At 39.5% G+C, this 20,897-nt stretch overlaps 1 protein-coding gene across 13 annotated transcripts in view; it reads right to left on the bottom strand.

Moving 5' to 3' along the window:
• Positions 1 to 11,663: 11,663 nt before the first annotated feature.
• The window catches only part of myo18ab (myosin XVIIIA b), a 129,907-nt gene continuing 120,673 nt past the window's right edge, over positions 11,664 to 20,897 (bottom strand). For 8 of the 13 annotated variants that reach the window (XM_085429197.1, XM_085429191.1, XM_085429185.1 and 5 more), the window contains 3 exons: positions 20,522 to 20,656; positions 16,346 to 17,791; positions 14,392 to 14,530 (listed from right to left, as the gene is read on the bottom strand). In XM_085429197.1, coding sequence (XP_085285323.1) covers positions 16,354 to 17,791; positions 20,522 to 20,656 — 1,573 coding nt within the window. In that variant the 3' untranslated portion in view covers positions 14,392 to 14,530; positions 16,346 to 16,353. Of the gene's footprint in view, positions 14,531 to 16,345; positions 17,792 to 20,521; positions 20,657 to 20,897 lie in introns of all 13 variants that reach the window. The other 5 variants (XM_085429196.1, XM_085429186.1, XM_085429194.1 and 2 more) reach the window with 3 other exon arrangements.

The raw sequence follows: 20,897 nt of genomic DNA on the forward strand, positions 1-20,897 counted from the left end.
CCAAAACAATAACCAAACTCAAAAGGACCTCTGCCATTTTGATTTTAAAAAGACTTTATTGTGATTTTCAGACAGCGTACTTCTTCAGATTTCTTCTAGGGATCAAAAGGAAAACTTCATATTTGGTCTGTCTCAGCTACAGACTTTGGTGACGCTAGTACAAAGTGTAAAGCTGTTGACTTTTCATTGTGGGGCATGTTCAATCAGTCACCATAAAGCTGTAATTTTCTGTCATTCACACGTACATTGTTCAATCTTGCCAAACTTCTGATGAATAATAAGGTCCAACTTGTGACAACAGTCACAATATATACCAAGACTATAAGCCAATAGAAATATTTGGAGTGTAACCTGGTAGAAACATGCAGCGTCATGTTTTATGCTTTCGTGTACTACTCCTCGCAGGTTGACTGGATTCATCTTAAACATGGTCTGAACTTTTGACCCTGATGCTTTTTATGAAAACATCCTGTCGGCATGGCAACTCACCAAGAAACAGGAAGTATTTAAGGGGACAAAAAAGTTTAAAAGTGAGAAACTTGGCACACACCTCCAAAGTGATGAAGGCTTTTGTGTTGTCTTGGTCTTATTAGTGTCTGTGCTGACACCCAATAACATGTACCAATGAAGCAACAACAGTGTTACATTTGAACTAGATGTGCGAAATTTGACTTTTGGCATTCTTTAATATCTCAAGATGTACAAAAATGTCTCCTGGAGTGACATTCAAGAGCATGTCAGCTATTTTGACTTAATAGATGAGTTTTCAATATTTTTTTGCAGATATGGGCTTCCTCAGTTAATTTTCACTCAATATGTTTAAAATGTTAACTTTGTTAATATCAACCAGAATGTAGAGGACCAGACAGAAGTACCATTTCTTTAAAAAACGATTTCCCAGAAGGGAGTGAGCCAGCAGAACTCAGTTTCCACTCGCTGCTGTGAGACTGGAAAGCTAGAAGAGACATGCAGACACTGAGCCACTGAGAGTGACAGCAGCAGTATTTTCCACTTGGCCAAGCTTACTGCAAGTGTTACGTCAGTTTGTCTCTCTCACTGTGGTGAGAAGATGCTGTCATGATGGTTTCAGGCCAATGCAAGCATAAGTGATCATAACGGATATTTCTGCGAAATGCAAAGAGAGTAGTTGTGATGATGAATATTTACAGGCCAACCTGACGGAGTGTTTTCGGCAGGACATCTACACTATAGGAGTTAAATAAGAAATCCCAGAGAGACAATGGACCCAGCTATCACTATGAGTGCACTTTGCAATGCAGCATATGCATAAAAGACTTGTAAATTGGATAGATGGCATAGGAGATAGCTGAGCTCCATTAAGTGTGTTAGTTCAAGGAAACCATGTTTGCTTTGTCTCAAAGGTTAAAGCAGCTGCATTTAATAGGACAGGGTTCAATGCTCTATCCCAACATGACTGCAATTGCTAACAAAATTATGACCTTCAAGAACTTTAACCCCACAAGGGGTTAAATACCTGGGACTCTCCATCAGTTGTTTTAAAACTTTTCATCTTCTCAGATGAAAGGTGAAACATCTTCACAAACTAAAAAGAAGAGCAGCTGCCTTCTTGTGAAGCACTCAAGACTTTTAAAATGGACTGGTTCTTATGGAGTACTTCTCTACTTGAGCACTTTATACAACATGCATCATTCACCTGTTCATGCAAGCACCTCTTTCTACTCTGTTTTATATTTAGCATTCACAATCAAATTAACACAGCACAGAGCAACTTGGTTTTCAGTGTCTTGCCCAAGGATACTTTGGCATGCAGACAAGAATCAAACCACCAACCTTCTGATTAGTTAGATGATGTGCTCTACTGCCTGAGCTGCAGCCATCCCATGGGCCGCTCTAAAGCGCTGAATCCTAGCATGGTACCATAACAGGAGGACACTGTTGTTGCAACAAGTCTGTTTGTGAAATGTTTTCTGAGGACTGGGATCTACTGATCTCTGCGAGTATTAGGGCCACATTAAAAAAATATTATTGATCATTTTGAGAATAAAGTCGAAATTTCGAGATTATGGTCAAAAATCTATTTTTAGAAAAAAAAATCAAAATGTGAAATTATTGTTGTTTTAAGACAAACTGTCACAGTTGCTATACCGTCTGAGTCAGTGAAATTGTACTTTAGTTTTAGTAAAGTAACCTTCCTTGCTAGGTTTTAGTAGCAAGGAAGGAAATTGTTTCTCTTTCAGTGTGGTTCTTGATATAGCACGTTGAAAAGATGGTGAAACACAAACCTGGAAGAGTGGATTTGTACATAATGAAATGGTTACACCCTCGTGCAATAGAGAGGATGTATGTTGCATCACAAGATGACTGATCAGGGTTTTTTTCCATGCATAAACCACGATGCCTCTGTGTTTACAGCTGAATTCTTATTCTCTTCCTTGGCTCCCTGTTAAATCCATAATCGAATTTAAAGTGCTGCTTCTCACACTCAAAGTGTTGAATGATCAGGCCCCAATCTTATCTTAATGACCTTATAGTACCATATCATCCCATTAGAGCACTTCGCTGTCAGACTGCGGGCTTACTTGCAGAGTATTTAAAAGTAAAATGGGAGGCAGAGACTTCAGCTTTCAGGTCCCTCTTCTACTTTCCTTTTTGCAGCATTTAGTTAGGGTTAGATCAGGTGACCCTGAATCCTTCTTTAGTTATGCTGTAATAGGTCTCGGCTGCTGGCAGATTCCCATGATGCATTGAGTGTTTCTTCTTCAGTCACACACTACGTGTATATAGCCCCCTCTAGGTAGTGCAATCAAGTAACAGGTAATGTAGACATCTATTGCAAGTCATTCCTAATATTATTCTCTTCTCTCCATCAATTCCACTCTGCTTGAACTCTATTACAAGGGGCTTTCTCCCCACCCTTTATCCCTGCACATGCCCGACCGACTCTTTCTTTTTTCTTTCCAAAGCATACTTTTACCTTTTCAGGTTCTCACCATCGAATTGCAAACGTTAAAAAGAGTCAGGCCTGACCCTTAATGAACTCCACCTCTACCTGAACCCATCTGTCAGTTTTAATTTCAAAATTAAAAATTAGTTACTAGGCAAGGATGCATTTTTCATACAAAACAGCATGAGAGATTTTCAGGCATTAAAACTAATTCCAATCATAAACTCAGTCTATATGCTGGTGACATCTTGTTATATCTAATAAATCCCTCAGTCTCCTTCCTGCAAGTTCACAGTTTTATTAGCAGTTTTTTGTTTTTTTGCCTCTAATTCATTTTACTATGTGTGCCTGTATGCTGTAACTACTCAACTCAGTTTAACAATAACATTAAAGTTTCAGTCATTCCAAATGATATATTTAATATATATGATTTTACTCCAATACTAAACAGTATCAAAGAAGAACTGAACAGATGGAATAAACTGCCAGTTCTCTTTAATACACTCGTGGGATGATTCATCTCCTTTAATTCAACAATTCAAAGTTTTCCATTTCAAAGACAAAGAGGGCCGGAAAATAAATGAATGCACTTCTTACCAAAGCAAACTGGAAGCTGGTTCCACGGAAGAGGGGCCTGAAAGCTGAAGGCTCAGCCTAGCATTGTACTTTTAAATACTGTAGGAACCACAGGAAGTAAGCCTGCAGTTTGAGAGTGTAGTACTCTATTGAGGTAACATGATACTATGAAGTCTTTAAAGTCTGTGCATTGAAAAGCAGCACGGATTAGTGCTGAGGCTGCAGTGATGCGGACGCTATACCAGTGCGCTGTGGTGAAGAGAGAGCTGAGTGTAACAGCGAAGCTCTCAATTTATCGTTCAATCTATGTCCGTACCCTCACCTATGGCCATGAGCTGTGGGTAGTGACTGAAAGATACAACCTGCAGAAATGGGCTTCCTTCGAACGGCGGAGGGCCTCTCCCTTAGAGATAGGGTGGGAAGTTCAGCCATCCGGAAGGGGCTCAGAGTAGAGCCGCTGCTCCTCCACATAGCCAGTTGAGGTGGTCCAGACATCTGACAAAGGATGCCTGCTGGGGACCGGGAGGAGGCCCTGGGGCAGACCCAGAACGTGCTGGAGAAATTATATCTCTCAGCTGGCCTGGGAACGCCTTGGTGTTCCCCCGGACAAGCTGGAGGTGTTTCTTCTTCAGTCACACACTACGTGTTTATAACCCTCTAGGTAGTGCAATCAAGTAACAGGTAATGTAGACATCTCTCTGCTTAGGCTGCTGCCCCCGCAACCCGGCCCCAGATAAGTGGAAGAAGATGGATGGATGGAAAAAGTAAAGAAATAAAACTCTAAGATTCCTCACAGTGTTTGTGGAGACCGAGGTCATGTCATCCAGAGTAAGTATCTGGTTAGACATCATGTTAGTAAGTCTGTGAAGGTTCTCAGTCATCCAGGTCATCGTAGTCAAAGGAGCTTGCAAAGAAAAGCGTCTGGACTTCTTTAAGTTGCTTGAAGACGTTTCACCTCTCATCCGAGAAGCTTCTTCAGTTCTAAGGTGTGGGGGGGGGGGGGGTCCTTTTGTCCCTCTGTGGGGGGTCACTCCCACTAGGTTTATATCTGGGACTCTCCACCATTTGACCTTAGAACTGAAGAAGCTTCTCGGATGAGAGGTGAAACGTCTTCAAGCAACTTAAAGAAGTCCAGACGCTTTTCTTTCCAAGCTCCTTTGACTATCATGTTAGTAAGATTTTTATGGCAGTACAATAACCTCAGTCTGAATTTAAAAGCAGGAAATTAGAGGTCAGATCATTGTTGCCCAGTCAGCGCATTCTCCAGCATCCCACCCAGTGACTCCAAGAAGATTAAATACTCTGATGTGTCATTTACTGCTTAGGCACAAATGACAGTCTGGACCCAAAGACACAGGGAAGGTCTTGATCCAATGGTCTTGTCCAGTAGGTAAAACCCCAAAGTGCAAGGAGTGAACTGTGGGGATATCTCACCTCCAAAGTTATTACAGTTAACTAAAACTAAACTAAAAACTGAATCTGAAAATAAAAAAATAGTGGTTAAATACAGGCTTCAAATTTCCTGGGATGCAGCCAGAAGACAAGGAGGTGCTGATTACTGAACGTTACAGTGACGTCCAAAACTTTGCAGAAACATTTTGGATATAAACTCATTTTAGAGGAGGAGCATGGAGTACGCCAAATATCCAGGGGCAAAATACTAACCTCAAGTTGCTCTCTGATGTATCCATCACCAGTGAACGTCAGATGGAAAGCACTTAAGCATAGAAAAGGGGACATTAGAGGCTGCCTTTACATGGATGCTGCTAAGATGCACACAACGATTCTTTCTCATATGCCATACTAAACTGGCATCACTTAATGAGTTTTTATTGTTTTGGGGTTTTTTTTTTGTTTGTTTATGCGTTTGGTGTATAAAATTAAAAATTGTCTGGCACCATTGCTTCACTTCATTCATTTTCACCCAGAAGAATCTATAAAATCAACAAGGATGTCTTCCACTAAAGAATGTACTGTACCTTTCTCTCACTCAGCGTTTGTGCAATCAGCCTTTACTGTGTTTGGATTATGTGGTGAACACTTTGTAATATAAGTGTTAAATAAGAAATCATTATGGTCAACTTGGACAATTTTCAGTAATCTATCAAAACTGTATTTGGCCACTTGTGAAGTTCTTCTTACCTCAATTAAGGAGTTTTTGTGCATTCCAATCAAGCTGCATGTAATTTTATTCCAAACAGCTTCCAGTTACAAATGTCAAATGTAAAAACCTCTCCAGGCTTGAAACCTGGTTAGTTTATTAAGAAAACACAAAGGAGTATTCTAAACCTGTCAGTGAAATGGTTTTTGAATGAGCCCCTGAAACTAGAGAGCTGTGTATAAAGATAGTAAGCATTCCTTGTCAGTTAATTGAATATGTTTGTTTAACCTTCTTAATTAAAGCTAAGAGTTTAATTGCATGTTCATTGTAGAGACTTTACCTTACAATATAAAGAACCTTGAGGTGACTGTGGTTGTGATTTGGCGCTGTATAAATAAAATTGAACTCAGTTGAATTGTTTCATTTCAAATCTACTGTGGTAATGTACTGCACATCCTTTTCTATCAGCCAGCTCTAGAAGATTGCCGCTCAGCATTTAGAACTAATCTTTACTACTGCTCTTTTTTTCTGTCATCTTTTTGTAAATTATTAAAATACATCCAAGTATGGAACATGCTACTCCCTGTTCCCAATTCAAAATTATAGGATTTTTGGAAGATTTTTCATTTCATAAGTTTAGTTGCTCTTTAGACGTCCCTGTCTTGATCCGAGTGAGTGTCTGGTGTTTTTCCATCCGGGTTCTACTTCCCTGTATCTGACCCTTGGGGTGGATCCCTGGTTCCACACCTACACCTCTCCACCTGTCTTCCATCTGCAGCAACCAGCGGGGCAGTACTTATCTTGACAGCCTCCTAGGACCTGGCATCCACATATGTGGACGTCACATTTTGGGTTATTTAGACCAAAATGCTCAATTTTGCTCTAGAAGGGCCTGATATCCACCTACGAGGACATTATACTGCTACAGTTCTTTCAAAATTTTAAACGAATATCCTCATATGTGGCTCTTATTTTTCTTAGAAACAAAAATAAGGTAAAAAATAAAATCTGGTAATTCTTTGTTTTTACATTCATCAGGCCCCAATCAGCCCAAATATCAAAGAGAAATAAAAAATGAATGCCGTGGAAGCGTTCGGGTCTTAGGAGGTTAATGTGAAGTCTGTTTTTAGTATTTGTGCACCAAAGTGTTCACATCATACTTTTGTATACAGAATACTGGACCAGAGGCCTGTACAATGAGTTGGGCTTATCTGGGTAACTTTAGAGTTACATTGGGTTTTCTGTACTACAAAGATGGGTCACTTCTTCTTTTAGACCTAACCTGGTTATGTTCAAGATTAGAAATGAAGAAATATGAAATCATCATCTGCTCATCAATAACTTCTCTGAAAAATAAAAGTCCTGGAAATTCCTCACAGACCTGTGCAGATAGTAGGAATGTCGTTTAAAGGTTTTCAGTAGCATTGTCTACAGTATTCACCCTGTAATGTGCATTTAACATCTTCATATTTTCTAATATGCTAGTTTTACCTTCCTTTGTAAAATCAGCCATTATGCTCCCAGTACATGTTTAAGACTGGTCTGATTCTGCCAGTACCACTTCTTACATGAGAATACACAGAGGCAAATCTGGTTTGAGTTACTGAGGTGATAACCAGCTTAGTATAGCTGCTTATTCGATTGCCAATGTCGGGGTGAGTAAATTCAGATAAAAGAAAGATACCTGGGTTTGTCTTCTATACTATTTTATCTAAATCAGATTTATGGATACAAAGGATACTTTGATGAATGTGAAGAATGCCCTCTAGTAAAAAATTTCACATTTTTACATCATGATGTTAAAGTATTTTTTTGTGGGAAAACAAAACAGATGAAGCTGAACTAAAAATACTAAATATCACAAGGGTATAATATTTCACTACTTTCTGACATTTTATAAACAATTTATACTCAATAATTAAAGTAATCAGATGTCATACATGACACACTGAGACCATTGTGAAAAGAAAAAAAAAATCACCATCGAGGACCTCATCGTCCAGAGCAGATGACAGTTCAGAGGGGTTTCTGTGGTACGCTTGACACAAGGTCAGAGGCAACGACTACAAGTCAGCCAGAAAACAAGATGGACTGTCAGCCAAGGAGCCCAAGGGGAAAGACAGAAACAGCAGCTACATTTGGAAGGGTAATGAGCTGGCAAGGCATCCAGGAGAAAACACTGAAAGCATTGCATGTTTTTATGGCACCTTCTTGTCACCGTCTCTCTCCAGGGAAAAGGCATGCTTGCCTTTCCACTATCGCTCCCTCTGTCATCCGAGTCCACCTCAGTCCCCTCCCCCCGAGCCCGCAGAGATGTGCTACAGTGTTTGAAAGGCCGAATCTCATCATTCAGTTCCTGAATACTGAATGGGCTCAAGTAATTTTGATTAAGGAAGGACAAAGGTTGCTGACAGTAATCTGTAATCCACTTGAAGGATTTCTAGGACAATGAGCCAGAGGAAGGACTAAGATGGATTGGAATAATTCATGCTTCATTTTTACACTAATTCAAAGAGAGAATGGCTGTTGCTGTTTAAGGCAGTAAGCTTTTCATTTCACTCCAGACAGAAGAGAACTACAAGCTATTAACACCCGAGAGAAGTGCCTGAAATTGACAGTTCCCCAACCAGGAAGTGCTGATGCAGCAAGCTGCCGATCTGATGTGTTATGAGAGGTGAAGCTGAACAGCCTGTTTGCAGCTTGGGAATGTTCCCTATTTAAAAAAGCCTCCATTTCAGTTTCCAGCTCCACAGATGATCTGACCTCACCTCCAGTTGCTTCCTGCTGGCTTTTGCTTGTCAGTGGCACTACGCTGCATGTGGGGAGCCACTGACGAAGGGCGAATCACATTTGACCTGTGAAAGGAAACTGCATGCCCATACGGAAAAGAAATAGTAAAAACTTATATGTGATTACTCATGAAAGTGGCCACTTTCATGAGTAAATCATATAAGGCTTACATGATTTACTCATGAAAGTGGCCACTTTCGCATTACTTTCATATATTGTTTTAGTAAGTATCCAAAACATACAAGTTTCATTATATAATTTTTCAAGGGATCTTATATCTGTTTTCACACTTATATGCTTTTCATACAAGTTTCACACAAGACAGATACAAACTTTATAAGATTTATATATATCTTTTCCATATGGGTGAGGCCAACCTTTACACATTCTCCCAAACATGCAATAAATATGAAATGTTAGAGGAGAATATAGCTCATTTCTAATTAATGTCTCAGTTTTCTTAGTTGCTTATGAATTTTTTGCATTAATTCTTGTCACCAACAGCAAGGTCCCCACTGCTCAAGAAGGCGCATGTACAGGCCCATCTTATGTTTGGCAGTGGAGATCTAAAAGATTCAGAAAAAAAAGTGGTCAGATGAATCCAAAACCGAGCACTCTGACAACTCAACTTGACCGGCTGTATTTGGAGGATGACCTAAAGAAAACCATCCGCACAGACAAGCAGGGATTATTCTGTGGGGCTGTTTTTCTGCTAAGGGTACAGGATGACCACACTGAAGGGCCAAGAGATGGGGCCAAATATGGTCGAATATTAGATGAGAACCTCCTTTCCTCTGCCAGAAGACTTAAGATGGGTCATTGGTGGGTCTTGAGGCATGATCCAAAACATAATGCCGAGGTAACAAGGAGTGGCTAAAGAAGAGAAATCAAGAGGCCTCATCAGTTCCCAGACATCAGTCCTATTTAAGCCAGCTGAAGCTTCAAGCTGCCAATTAGCAACCAGAAAAAGCTAAAGAATTTAGAGTTTAGGCAAATAGCAGTGGGCCAAAATCTCTCCTGTGCAAATGTGTGTAAACCTGGTGACAACAACAAGAAATGTCTTAGTGTTGCACTTGCCAACAAGGATTTCTCCGCAAAGTACTAAATTATATTTTGCTTGGGGATCAAATACCTTTTCACTCTATGACCATCGAATTAGTTGCAGAAACTTCCTCCAGTGGTTTCTTTTTAGTACCATTTACCATTTCAAACTGAACGCCTTTTGTTCTTCCAAACCTCTTTTTTTTTTTTAGATGTGTCACTACCTTCAAATTCCGTCTATTGGCGTGAAGAACTAAAATGCAATTTGGCCTTGAAGTTACTTTTTTTTGTTAGGGAGGATTTGTTTGTTGTTGACTGCAATGTTAAAATAAGTTCTTTAAAAAGAAAAATGATTTAATATGAAGGCAATATGAGCAGAGAGTACAAACATGCTGAGGGATTGGCTGTGTTAGCTCAGTGAGAGAGTTATTTATATAAAATCTGCTGACTGCAGTGCAAAATACATTTGTTTAAGGAACAGTGGGTAACAAGAACATATTTTAGATATCCAAGTATTCCCATTTTGGACATACTGCAATATTCCTTGAATCTTGAATTTCTATAAAGAAAGAAAGAAACCACTTTTCAAACAAACAAACAAAACACAACAATAACAAGAATTACTACAATCATTTCAAAGCAGACAGTTGTTCCTTATTTTTCTGTCTAAACTTTTCTGGAGAAGCACAAAGAAACAAAGACAAAGGACATGCTCTGCCAAACCGAACGCAGCAGACGAAAGACTTCAAGCTGGTGTCAGTTCATGACGGAAAGATGTTAAAGTCCAGCAGCAACATCACTTTAAAACTAACAGAAACCTGTTTTAAGACTTGTATAGACGTATACTCTAAATTTGATTGAGGCACCAGAACACAAAAAATGGCATGCAAAGAATTGTAACAGACTGCAGGATGTTTATTGGTCCTGCATCAGTCTCTGGCTCAATGATGTTACAGAGTAGAGGTTCCTCAACTTCTGCAAATTGACTTTGTTTCACTGCATCCTCAATTTACTTTTGCATTAAAACTACAGCAACATTCAAATGAGAAAATATTAAACCCTTCTATAATGCTGCTGAACATGACAAATTGTGTTCAGCTGGGTTGAGATCTCATTGTTAGGAAAACCACAGCATATGTGTACAACATTTTCATGCATGTCAGTATTTTTAAGTGACCCCTGGTGGAGATCCATTGATTTTATCTGGTTTTCCTATTGTATTTTATTTTATTGCCCTTATAGTTTAGTTTTGTGTTTCACTTTGTGTTGTGCTTGTCTGTCAAGTAAAAGCTGCAGAAGAGAAATGTTTCACATGGTAAAGGATAAACTAGGAAGTGCTTTACCTCTACAAAGACAAGTAGACCCAAATATTGCCAGCGGTATGCCTCCCACAACATAACAGAGTCAACAGATGCCTTTAGTAGTTAAAGTTCCAAATGTTTTCTTTTATTTGTCACCCATCTGAATGGCCAGTCAGAGACTGATCCACAGAAGCAAGACATAATACGTGTGTGAATGAGAGAGATAGTATAAAATAGAGGAGTTAAAATACCTGGGGTCAATCATCCAAAGCAACAGAGTGCACAAGAGAGGTCAAGAAGAGAGTGCAGGCACGGTGAAGTGAGTGCGACGAGTTTCTGTGTTGATTTGTGACAGAAGGATAGCAGTGAGAGTGACAAGGAAGGTTTACATGATGGTAGTGAGACTTGCTATGATGTATAGACATATGGAGACAGTGGAACTACCAAAATACAGGTCAAACTAGAAGTTGAGATGTTAAGATGTTCATTGGGACTGGCCAGAAGGATGCTAGGGATACAGTTAGATGGTAGCAGATGCTCCACTGTGGCGAACCCTAAAGGGAGTAGCCAAAAGAAGCAGCAGAAGAAACGGGCTGATGTTCCCTTAAATTACACACAGTGAAATAAATATTAAAAGCAGCCACCCATAGCATCCATACTGCTATCTCACAACACACGAAGATACAAAAGTAGGTGCATCAGACACTCCCACAGCAGCAAAACACTTCAAGTCAACCATTCTAGAAGCCATTCCAAACAATCCCCATCATTTATTTACAATATATTAAAAAGTAATGCAAAATTTGTAACAAGTGGTCAATTTGTATAGTAATGAAAATAGGAACTATTCTCAAAGCTAGCATGAATCATAAACATATTTATATATAAATACTGTGTTTGTGTGTGTGCAGTCAGTGCTGGGTCAACCTTTTTACTTTCTTTTATTTTGTGTGTGTGTGTGTGTGTGTGTGTGTGTGTGTGTGTGTGTGTGTGTGTGTGTGTGTGTGTGTGTGTGTGTGTGTGTGTCTTCAAACAAAACATGTTATCAGGTCAATCAGGTCAGAAAACACATTTCCACACTCGTGCAGACTGCATAGAGAAGAAAAAAAAAACATTTCTTAAAAAGCAAGAGTCACACCTAAATCCTCCCACGAAGAACACCCACTGATTCTTTCAGCCCCTGTAATGTGAAGCTTTTCTGAAGTTTAAACTGCTTCCAAACATGTCTAATGCCACTCAGCAAATACCAGACAAGACCAAAGGGTGTGATGTAGCACTTCAGTCAAAAAAAAAAAAATGCAGGTTGTTCTCTTTTTTTTTCTTTTGCTGTTCAGGAAACACCAAACTGAAAACAGAACAGGCTTGAATGACACTGAACATGATTTCACAGTATTGCTCATACAGGCTATAATGTATCCAGTTAAAGACATTACAGTTAAATGAACCTTGGTGATGTTTTACACTCTCATTATTAAAACTCACTGAAAGACATCCAAATTAAGATTCATTTACTTCTGTGGACTGAAACATCTGGTCCATGTGTGAAATCACCAAGTGTGTTTATGTTTACGCGGGTAGTTCGCTATTTGTCTGAATGAGACAACATTCCTAATTTGACAGAGGTAAAATCCATTTAGATACTTTAACTTAGCACTAGCTTTACTGAAATGGATCTCTCATTCCAATGAAGAGATGTCTACTAAGCCAATAGTCCATTTTAGAAGTATTAGTACTGTGCATTCAGAATGCATATCCCAGAGTTTTACTGCAGTTTGTGAAACAAAGCTTCTTGCATGTTTATGATCAGCTTCATGTTACACAGGAGAACCCCACCTACATCAGAAAAAAATAAAGATATCAACTAGCGTTTGGATAGAAGCAAATGTCACACAGCTGACCTTTCAGAATAAAATTAGCTCTAAAAGGAAAACTATATATTTTAAAGCTTCTTTTTTAGATTTCTGTTTTCAGTAGGAAGTTTAAGAGCTTTGATGGCATCAAACAGACTGTCTATAATGATTGTTATAATGTGTCACCGCTTCCTCTCACTGTACAAAAATGAAGTGGCAGCTGTGACTGTGGGTAACATAAAGGTCCTCCCTGCTGACCAGACAAAATGTGGCCCCGCCCCTCTCTGAGCCTGGTTCTGCCAGAGGTTTCTTCCTGTTAAAAGGGAGTTTTTCCTTCCCACTGTCGCCAAAGTGTTCGCTCATAGGGGTCATCTGATTGTTGGGGTTTCTCTGTATTATTAGAAGATCTTCACCTTACAATATGAAGCGCTTTGAGGAGACTGCTGTTGTGAATTGGCGCTGTATAAATACAGTTTTATATCATTTAATTGAACAAGCCATTGAAATCTTAACTGCCTTAGACTGTTGTGGATTATAACTGCAGCTACCTATTAAGTGGTTTCACTCTTAGCTTAGTGTCAAGGACCTGTTGGGAGGAGCCTCAATACCACCCTCAGGTCACTACTGCACGTGCGAACTTTTGCACTTCATATTTTGTTCCAAAACCATTGTCAGTTTTGATCTTTCCATGTAATTTGGTGATAAGAAAAAGCATAACACTAGACTTTTTCTTTTTTTATATGCTGGCTGAGGATCAGTTTTTATAAGAACCCAACAAATGACTGTTGTCCAAAGTCTATTCCGTTTAAAAAAAGGAAAACACATCAACCTCAAAACTAACGGAAACAAGAGCGCATGTAAGCATGACACACAGGAGAAAGCCATAGAGTCTTCCTCACTAACAAAGCCTGGGAAATGCTTTGTCAAATCAAATCAAAATGGCTCAAACCATTTCACAGAAGTAAGATGAAAGTAAATGAATGTGCTCGACAGTAATCCTCTGAAAAACACATCTGTCGTACATTAGAAATAAAAGATTAAACGTGAGAAAAATGTTTGGGTTTCATAGTGATATAGCTCTCCTGGAAGGAAGAACTAATTTGCCAGTAAAAGGCAGAGAAAAGAGAATTCAGGCAAACAAAAAGCGAGCAGATGATAATGAAAGCGTCTTAAGTGTACCATGCAGCAGTTCATGAAGCACCCCAGCTGCAGAGAAGCCAGCTGTAGAGGAGCCCACTTAAATCAAATGGCACTTCTCCCAAACGGGAAGGAAGGAAGGAAGGAAAAAGACTGGTAATAAGAAAAGCAGTGTGCTCACATACTTGGAACAAAGGCTTTTTTGGCAATACACTGTAGTATGGCAATATATATTACTGTGGTATATTACATGTAAATCCAGAAGAGAGACAAAGAGAAAAAGGATCCATTATTATTGCAAGCTCAAGTTCTTTGGCTCAGTTGCAGCCATGATGAGTTTTATACCAGATGGCTGTTCAAGCAAAGCAACTGCTGCTTGCATGCAATGAGCACAGTCGAGCCGTAAATAATGGAGCTGCTGTTTGTGCAGTGAGGTCAGACTGATAAGTGCACGGTCAAAAACAGACCATAGTATCTGTTCAATTATGTCCTGTGAGGGTCTGCCACAGGAAGCATTGATTCTAAGTGTTTGTGTTCTCCTGCAGGTGTAGGAGTGTTTGGGTGTGTGGTTGTGTCCATATGACCACAAATGTGCTGATCTCTGCATGCAAGACAAAATGTCACAGCTGTCACAGTCTCATAAGGCTATGATGCAGTCTCGTAAGGCTTGTCCTCGCCATCTCGACCTTTCACACTGGTGTTGTATCTGTATCGAGGATAGTGTAGGGACGCCCCGCCTTCTTCTTTTTCTTCTTCTTCTTCCTCTTCATCAGATCTATCGAAAAGGTAGCGTCTTTGGCTAGGCGGGCTGGAGCAAGGAAGAACAAACAGATTTTTAAAATTATTATTTAGAAAGCGAATAGAGAACAGTATGGAGGCTGAAATCTGAGAAATGTCCTCGAATGTTTCTCAGTTATTATTTCATTTGCTCATTTGGGGCAAAAAAAGCTTGTGAATCTGATGACATTTTCTGTATTTTTGTAGAAATATGAAAACAGGCATCACGTTTTTACACAAGTGATAAAATTAGATAAATCAAATAAAACAAGTGGAACCAAATGAACTGACTTGGTTGAAACAATTTTACCCCCTTTCCTCCACACACAACAAAACACGGCTGACTTATCCACCTGACTGTGGATTGGTGTAGTTTAAACTCCTAGCAGTTTCAGTGCCTTTTGCAGCCTGCTAACCATAAACATGCCTTCTTCTAAAGTCACCAAAAGTTCACACTTTTTCCTTTCAGAATTTTGTAATACCAGATACATTTTCTCAATAAATAGATAAAAAGGTTTGGCATGATTTCATTGTTTTAAATTAGTTCTTTATCTGCTTTTAGTACTTGAGTCAAAATCCAATAACATTTGTACAGAAAATATCAGAATTTACAAACTTTTTCTGGCAGCTGTACAAACAACATGTACACAAAACACTCTGTGATATGCTGTGAAAAGTTCTGGTCGGATCAAAAAAGGCTAATATACTGTAAAAGACACTTTGCCACAGTTCACAGTTCAGGTCTTATATATTTCACTGATTTTTGGATGTATTATGTCCATATGGTGACTAGATTTTCTTCATTAGCCTTCATTATTCTGACTACATGCATGTGTGTATATGTTATATTCTTCTAATCAGAGAGCTGCAGTATTTTATTCATGTCAGCCATTGCTCTAGCATCTAGTGGGCACAAAAACTTGCAATCTCAAGCAATGTGGGAACATGCTACCATCCAAAACACATCATATTAATGTTGTTATTAAAGACAAGGATTTCAAAGTGACAGGTGAGATTACAATCTCAAAATGTTACAATAATATTTGTCAATGGCCTGTGAGAGATATTTTGGTCTCGGAGCATATGCTGTCTGATACTGTTTCAGGCGCCTTGAGGCAACGGCCCATTATGAATAACACTGAACTGAATATGAAAATTTAGAGGGAGAAAAATGTGGAAAAGCAGGAGACAATGATTTATTCTAGGGTCATGATATTGTTTACCCAGCATAGTGGCTTCACACTGTCACACAGCTATACTGAATATAGGCCATTTTCTACCCATTTTGAGAATTGTTTACACCTCAATTAGCCGAAAAAGCAAGAAAAACAAGAAACCTACTAAAAATAAACATAGAAATTTTTCATATTGATATTTAAATATTGTAAACTGCTGGAGTTAATTACAGTGAAATGTGCATCACACATAAATTTGCTAATTGACTTGTAATGTAATTTTTATTCCTTTGTAAATCAAAGGAATATCTCAGGAGTATTGAGTAGCTGAGCTAGATATCCACAAATAATACCTTCTTATCGACTGTGTCTCCTTTTATGATAACATTTCACCAAACCAGGAGGCGGTTCTGGTCTAAAGGACTCCTGGATAAAAGCAATCAATGTGAAGAGACCACCACACAGACTACTGTCACTAAAGTGTACAGCACAAACTGTTAGCATCACTAATGTCACACGTGAAAAAGGCAATCCCCTTATTAGAATTTAAAACTATTCAAGTCAGACTGTATGAGAAATAGTTAATGTGCTGGTTAATAGAAGTGAAAGGCCTTTGTTTGGTTAGGTGACATCATGCTTCAAACAACTCTTTCCAAGGTAAGTCTACGTACTGCTTGCATCAGTCACTCTCCGGCCGGTATAAATACTTCATCATCAGGCTGTCGACCTTCTTCTTTCTCTTCTTCTCATCCTTTTTATTAAGGGGCTGAGTCTTGCTCTGAGACCCAGCTTCTTCATCCACTTCTGGACTTGAAGCCTTTCGAGCTGGTGCCCTTTTCACACTGCTGGAACTTCGGTAGGAAATAGTGGAGGCATCAGAGCTGGATTCTGATTCTGAAGATGAGGAAGATGAGGAAGAAGACAAAGACTCATCCTTCCTTTTGGATTTTTTCTGAGATTTTTTGGATCTCCTCTTGGAGCTGCTTCTGTGACGATGGCCATCTTCTGAGCTGTCAGAGTCAGAGCTGTGGCTTCTCTTCTTTTTCTTGCTCTTTCCTTTACTACTGTGGCCATGGCGGCTACTGCGGCTACTGGCTGGTCTCATGCAGTCCGCGGCAGATGCAGAGCGTCTGAGGCTGTTGACAGGGTGAGTATCTTTTCTGTCAGCTTCATTATTGTTGAACTTTTCTTCTTCACAGTCAGAGTCTTCCAAAGTCCTGCGCTTGAATTTGATAGGTTTAAAACTCAGGACTTCATTGATGGCTTTCTCCAGGTCAGGGTCAAGGTAGTTGCGATGGCTGACTGTTTTGACATCCAAGTTATCAACTGCGTCATTTTCAAAATTTGATCTGACTTGTGGTGGTGGCATGGAGATGCTGCGTCCAGTTGAAGAGTGTGGACTGTATGCTGACCTCTCAGTGAAGGCCACACTTCTACTATCATCAATATCAACATCAAACTCACTAAGACGGCAGCTGTAAGCCACTGAGTCTGGCCGACTAACACTTCCGGGACTACAACCTCCAAAACGTCTGCTATAGCAAGGGCTACTGGGACCACTGCTATACTGTGAACGGCTCCCTCTACCCTTGTCTAATCTTGAGGTGCTTTGATGGCGTCCAAGTGGGCTTGACAGACCTAAGCTGACGTTAGACTTGGCATCATTCTCTGGGTTTAACCCAAGAAATGTGGAGGCCCGACTTGGTGCAGTAAATGAAATGGTTGATTCTTCGTTAAAGTTGCTCCAGCGGCTGTCCAAACCTTTTCTAGCCTGGCTGTTGGCTTCTGAATAGGCTTGGGAGATGACTGACTGTCTGTCATTCATGCCATCCAATACCTGAGACTTTCTCCTTGAGCTGGCTAAGTATGCATCATTCTGAAAATCAGAAGCTTTGGGTTTCGGTTTACGAAAGGATAGCGTATCCTCTGACTCAGCATTCTGACTGAAGAGGGCATCTCCTTTGCTACTGAGGTTGGATCGTTTTCTGTAGCTTAGGGAGCTCATCACTGAAACTGGCCTGCTTGTTTCTACCTCTCTACCTTCTTTATTCACCTCTTTCCATTCCTTACCCTCTTTCAATTCCTTTCCTTCCTTTGCTTCTACATTTACAGCACTTCTACAAAGAAAAACAGGAAGAGACAAAAAAAATAAAGACAGTGGGAGAGAAAATGACAAAGACGAGATATTAGGCAAAAGCAAAGGTGAGTGAAAGAAGAGAATGAAATGAATGAATGAAATGTGACAAAAATCATAAAAACTGAAATGAGAGAAGAAATGCAAGTGCTGAAATTTAGCAAAATGAGATGAAAGCAAGGAAAGCAATGTAACACAATACCACTCAGGTTTGGTTCAGGGCTAATTTGTCTACCCATCTATACAGTCCTATAAAAATGTGTGACTTTTAATAATTTTTTTCACGAGCACATAAAAGTGCACTTGTATGCATTTCACTCACATAATGTGGCTGAAACTCACAGAAAAATGAACTTCACCACAGCGTAAATTCTCCCTTAAAACATAGTCCTTTCTCCCCCTTTTCCTTTCTTTTGAGCTGTTTTATAATGAGTTAAAAAACCCAACAGGAACTCTAAAGTATCTGTACCTGTGTACTGGCAGTTAGTCACTGAACTTGAAAGTGTGTGTCCATAGGGTGAAGCTGCTGAGAGAAATTTAAAAACACCAAGTATTTAAAGTTGGGAATGACTCAGCTCAGCTCAGCTGAGGGAGGAAAGTCAAATGTGGTAAGGAGATAAATCTGGCCCAGTCAAAACCGTCAGCTCGCAGACATTAATCTCAGCAAGCGGCTCAGGTAGACTGTGCCAGCTGGCCTATGGGCATATCGATAAATCCACCACCAAGGTCCCCTCCTTTTACTAAAGGGAAAAAAAGCCCTGCTTCACCAAGTGGATGACAATGAAGACAGAACAGTTTGCAAAATACATTTAATAGCAGTCCCTTCTTTTCAGTTAAATTCTCTGTGTTGATGGCTTTATTTCCTCAGGCCACAACATGTTAACCTTTTTAAGCAGATATGCTTAAATATGCTAAGTTCAGGAAAAACAAATGTCTTGGCAGACTGTTTCCCAACTGCTGCTGAAGAGACGGTGAGAGTTGCTACTGTAACCCACCTAAAATTTGCCTCATGAAAATGAACTGCTGTTCCCAAAGAATGCCAGTAGGTGGCACTGTGAGATTGTTTAGTGCTTGTGAACTTGAGTTGATATAGAGAATAGTGCTAAGGCTACGTATGCTGGTCCGAGCTACTCACCAAGTTTTTCTTTAATCCTTGTTCAAGAAAAAGGTTATGTGTGAAGACACAAATTGGATTTTACTCTTCCGCTTGCTGGGAAACACGGACACTTTTTGTTGATGCCGATGTACCTCTGTTTTTGTTCATTTCCGGTGACTGCGCTAGCATAGCAAGCTAATCGTTAGCTAATCATTAGCTTAGTATAATGTAAATTTCATGTGTTCCTTTTAAGTGCTGTATTATGTTTTTATTTCTTCACTTGTGAATGTTTTAAACCAATCGGAAATATTTCTTTGGAAGCTAGTAGGTAAGTTTTATTTATTGTAATGAGATGATAAATATGAGCAGTCTTTGGCTAAATAGTACTGCGACCACGTTTTGCACTTTCCTCGTGCATCAGTAATGTGCTTTCTCTCAATTCATTGGATTGATGTGACTGCTGTTCACAAAATATGAGATTTGAGTTAAATTTGTATGATGTGGAAATTGTTTTAAGGTTCTTTGATTTATTTTTATTGATTGCATTAAGTCGTTATATACAAAGAGTGAGAGGCATTTGGTCACTAGTGTTGAGTAGTGTTGATTAAGTTGTTACATGATATTCATGTAAAATATGTTCCTGCCCTGTGCAGGTTGGTTTTTTTGTTGGAGTCTAAAGTTGCGAGCCAGGATTCCGGATCCCCAGCTGCAATGCAGGAAAGGTTTCCAGCCTACTTAGAAGTGACAACTGTATGGAAGCCCGTTTCCGCCACTTAAAAAAAAAAAAAAAAGGATCCATAACTCAAAATTTTGAGTTATTTTCTCGAAATTTCGAGTTATTATCTCGAAATTTCGACATATTAACTCAAAATTTTGAGAAAGCGCTGCCAATCAGTAATCTACGTGAATGACGTCATTTCCATGTTACCCGGAAGCTGAAGCCCTCAGCTACAAATGCTACAGCTAAGCTACCGGTATTACATCCAGTCGTGAATGCACAGATTGCTGAGTGTTTTCAGCCTGGCTTCACAAATGATGTGTTATTAGCTGAATCACATGGTGTTACTATCAGCAAACATACTTTAATTTGTTGGGATCCGTTTTTGAGTGCGCGGTCCTGCGCCATATGCTTCCGGGTAACAAGAAAGCGACCTCATTCACGTATATTTTTGATTGACAGAGCTAACTCGAAATTTTGAGAAAAGTAACTCGAAATTTCGAGTTATTTTCTCGAAATTTCGAGTTATTATCTCGAAATTTCGAGTTATGGATACTAGCTTTTTTTTTTTTTTTAGTGGCGGAAACGGGCTTCCATACAACTGCGTTACTTCTTGACAAATAAGCTTATGAGATCTCAGAACAATACACTACCCGGGTAGTACTACTAACATTAACACTATACACACACTCACACACCTGAACTGAAAAGAACTCTGAACTCTAAAACTGAATACACAGACTGACAAATATGGACTATTGGAACTGTTGAATGACTGTTTTTGGTTTAGTTTTTGAATAAATGTTGACTGTTCTTTTAGCTGTGTGTCATTCGTTCCTTAGTCGATTCCTAGAGAACATAAGCCCAAGATCCTAACAAAGTATGGTGTGTTACACTACCTTTGTACTGACCTGAAGCTTTTGAGACTGCCGTCATCAGAGAGATTTTTGGTGGAACCTTTGTTCTTGGACAGCCATGACTTCACCCCTTCCACATGATCCTCCACCTCAGAATCTGTGTTTGAATCCCCTTGACTGGTGCAGGCCAGATACAGGAAAACAGGTCAGCGAAAGCAAAGGAGAGAAGAGAGCAAAGAATAGGATAAAGAGAAAAGTCAAATATTGCCATTCAGTGGGAGAATAGGGTGATGGAATATGAATGTGAAATGGCAGTTAGCACAGGTAGTAATGTTCGTGTGTGGTGTTAGTGTGGCAGCGAAGGGTGGCTGTAGCATTTATTCTAGGGGGAAAAAAACACATGCATGTCAAGTCAAGG

This window comes from Rhamphochromis longiceps, linkage group LG14 (assembly GCF_057381845.1).
Source record: "Rhamphochromis longiceps isolate RC_006_pf linkage group LG14, R_longiceps_female_GT1.1, whole genome shotgun sequence".
NCBI classification, from domain to species: Eukaryota; Metazoa; Chordata; class Actinopteri; order Cichliformes; family Cichlidae; genus Rhamphochromis; species Rhamphochromis longiceps.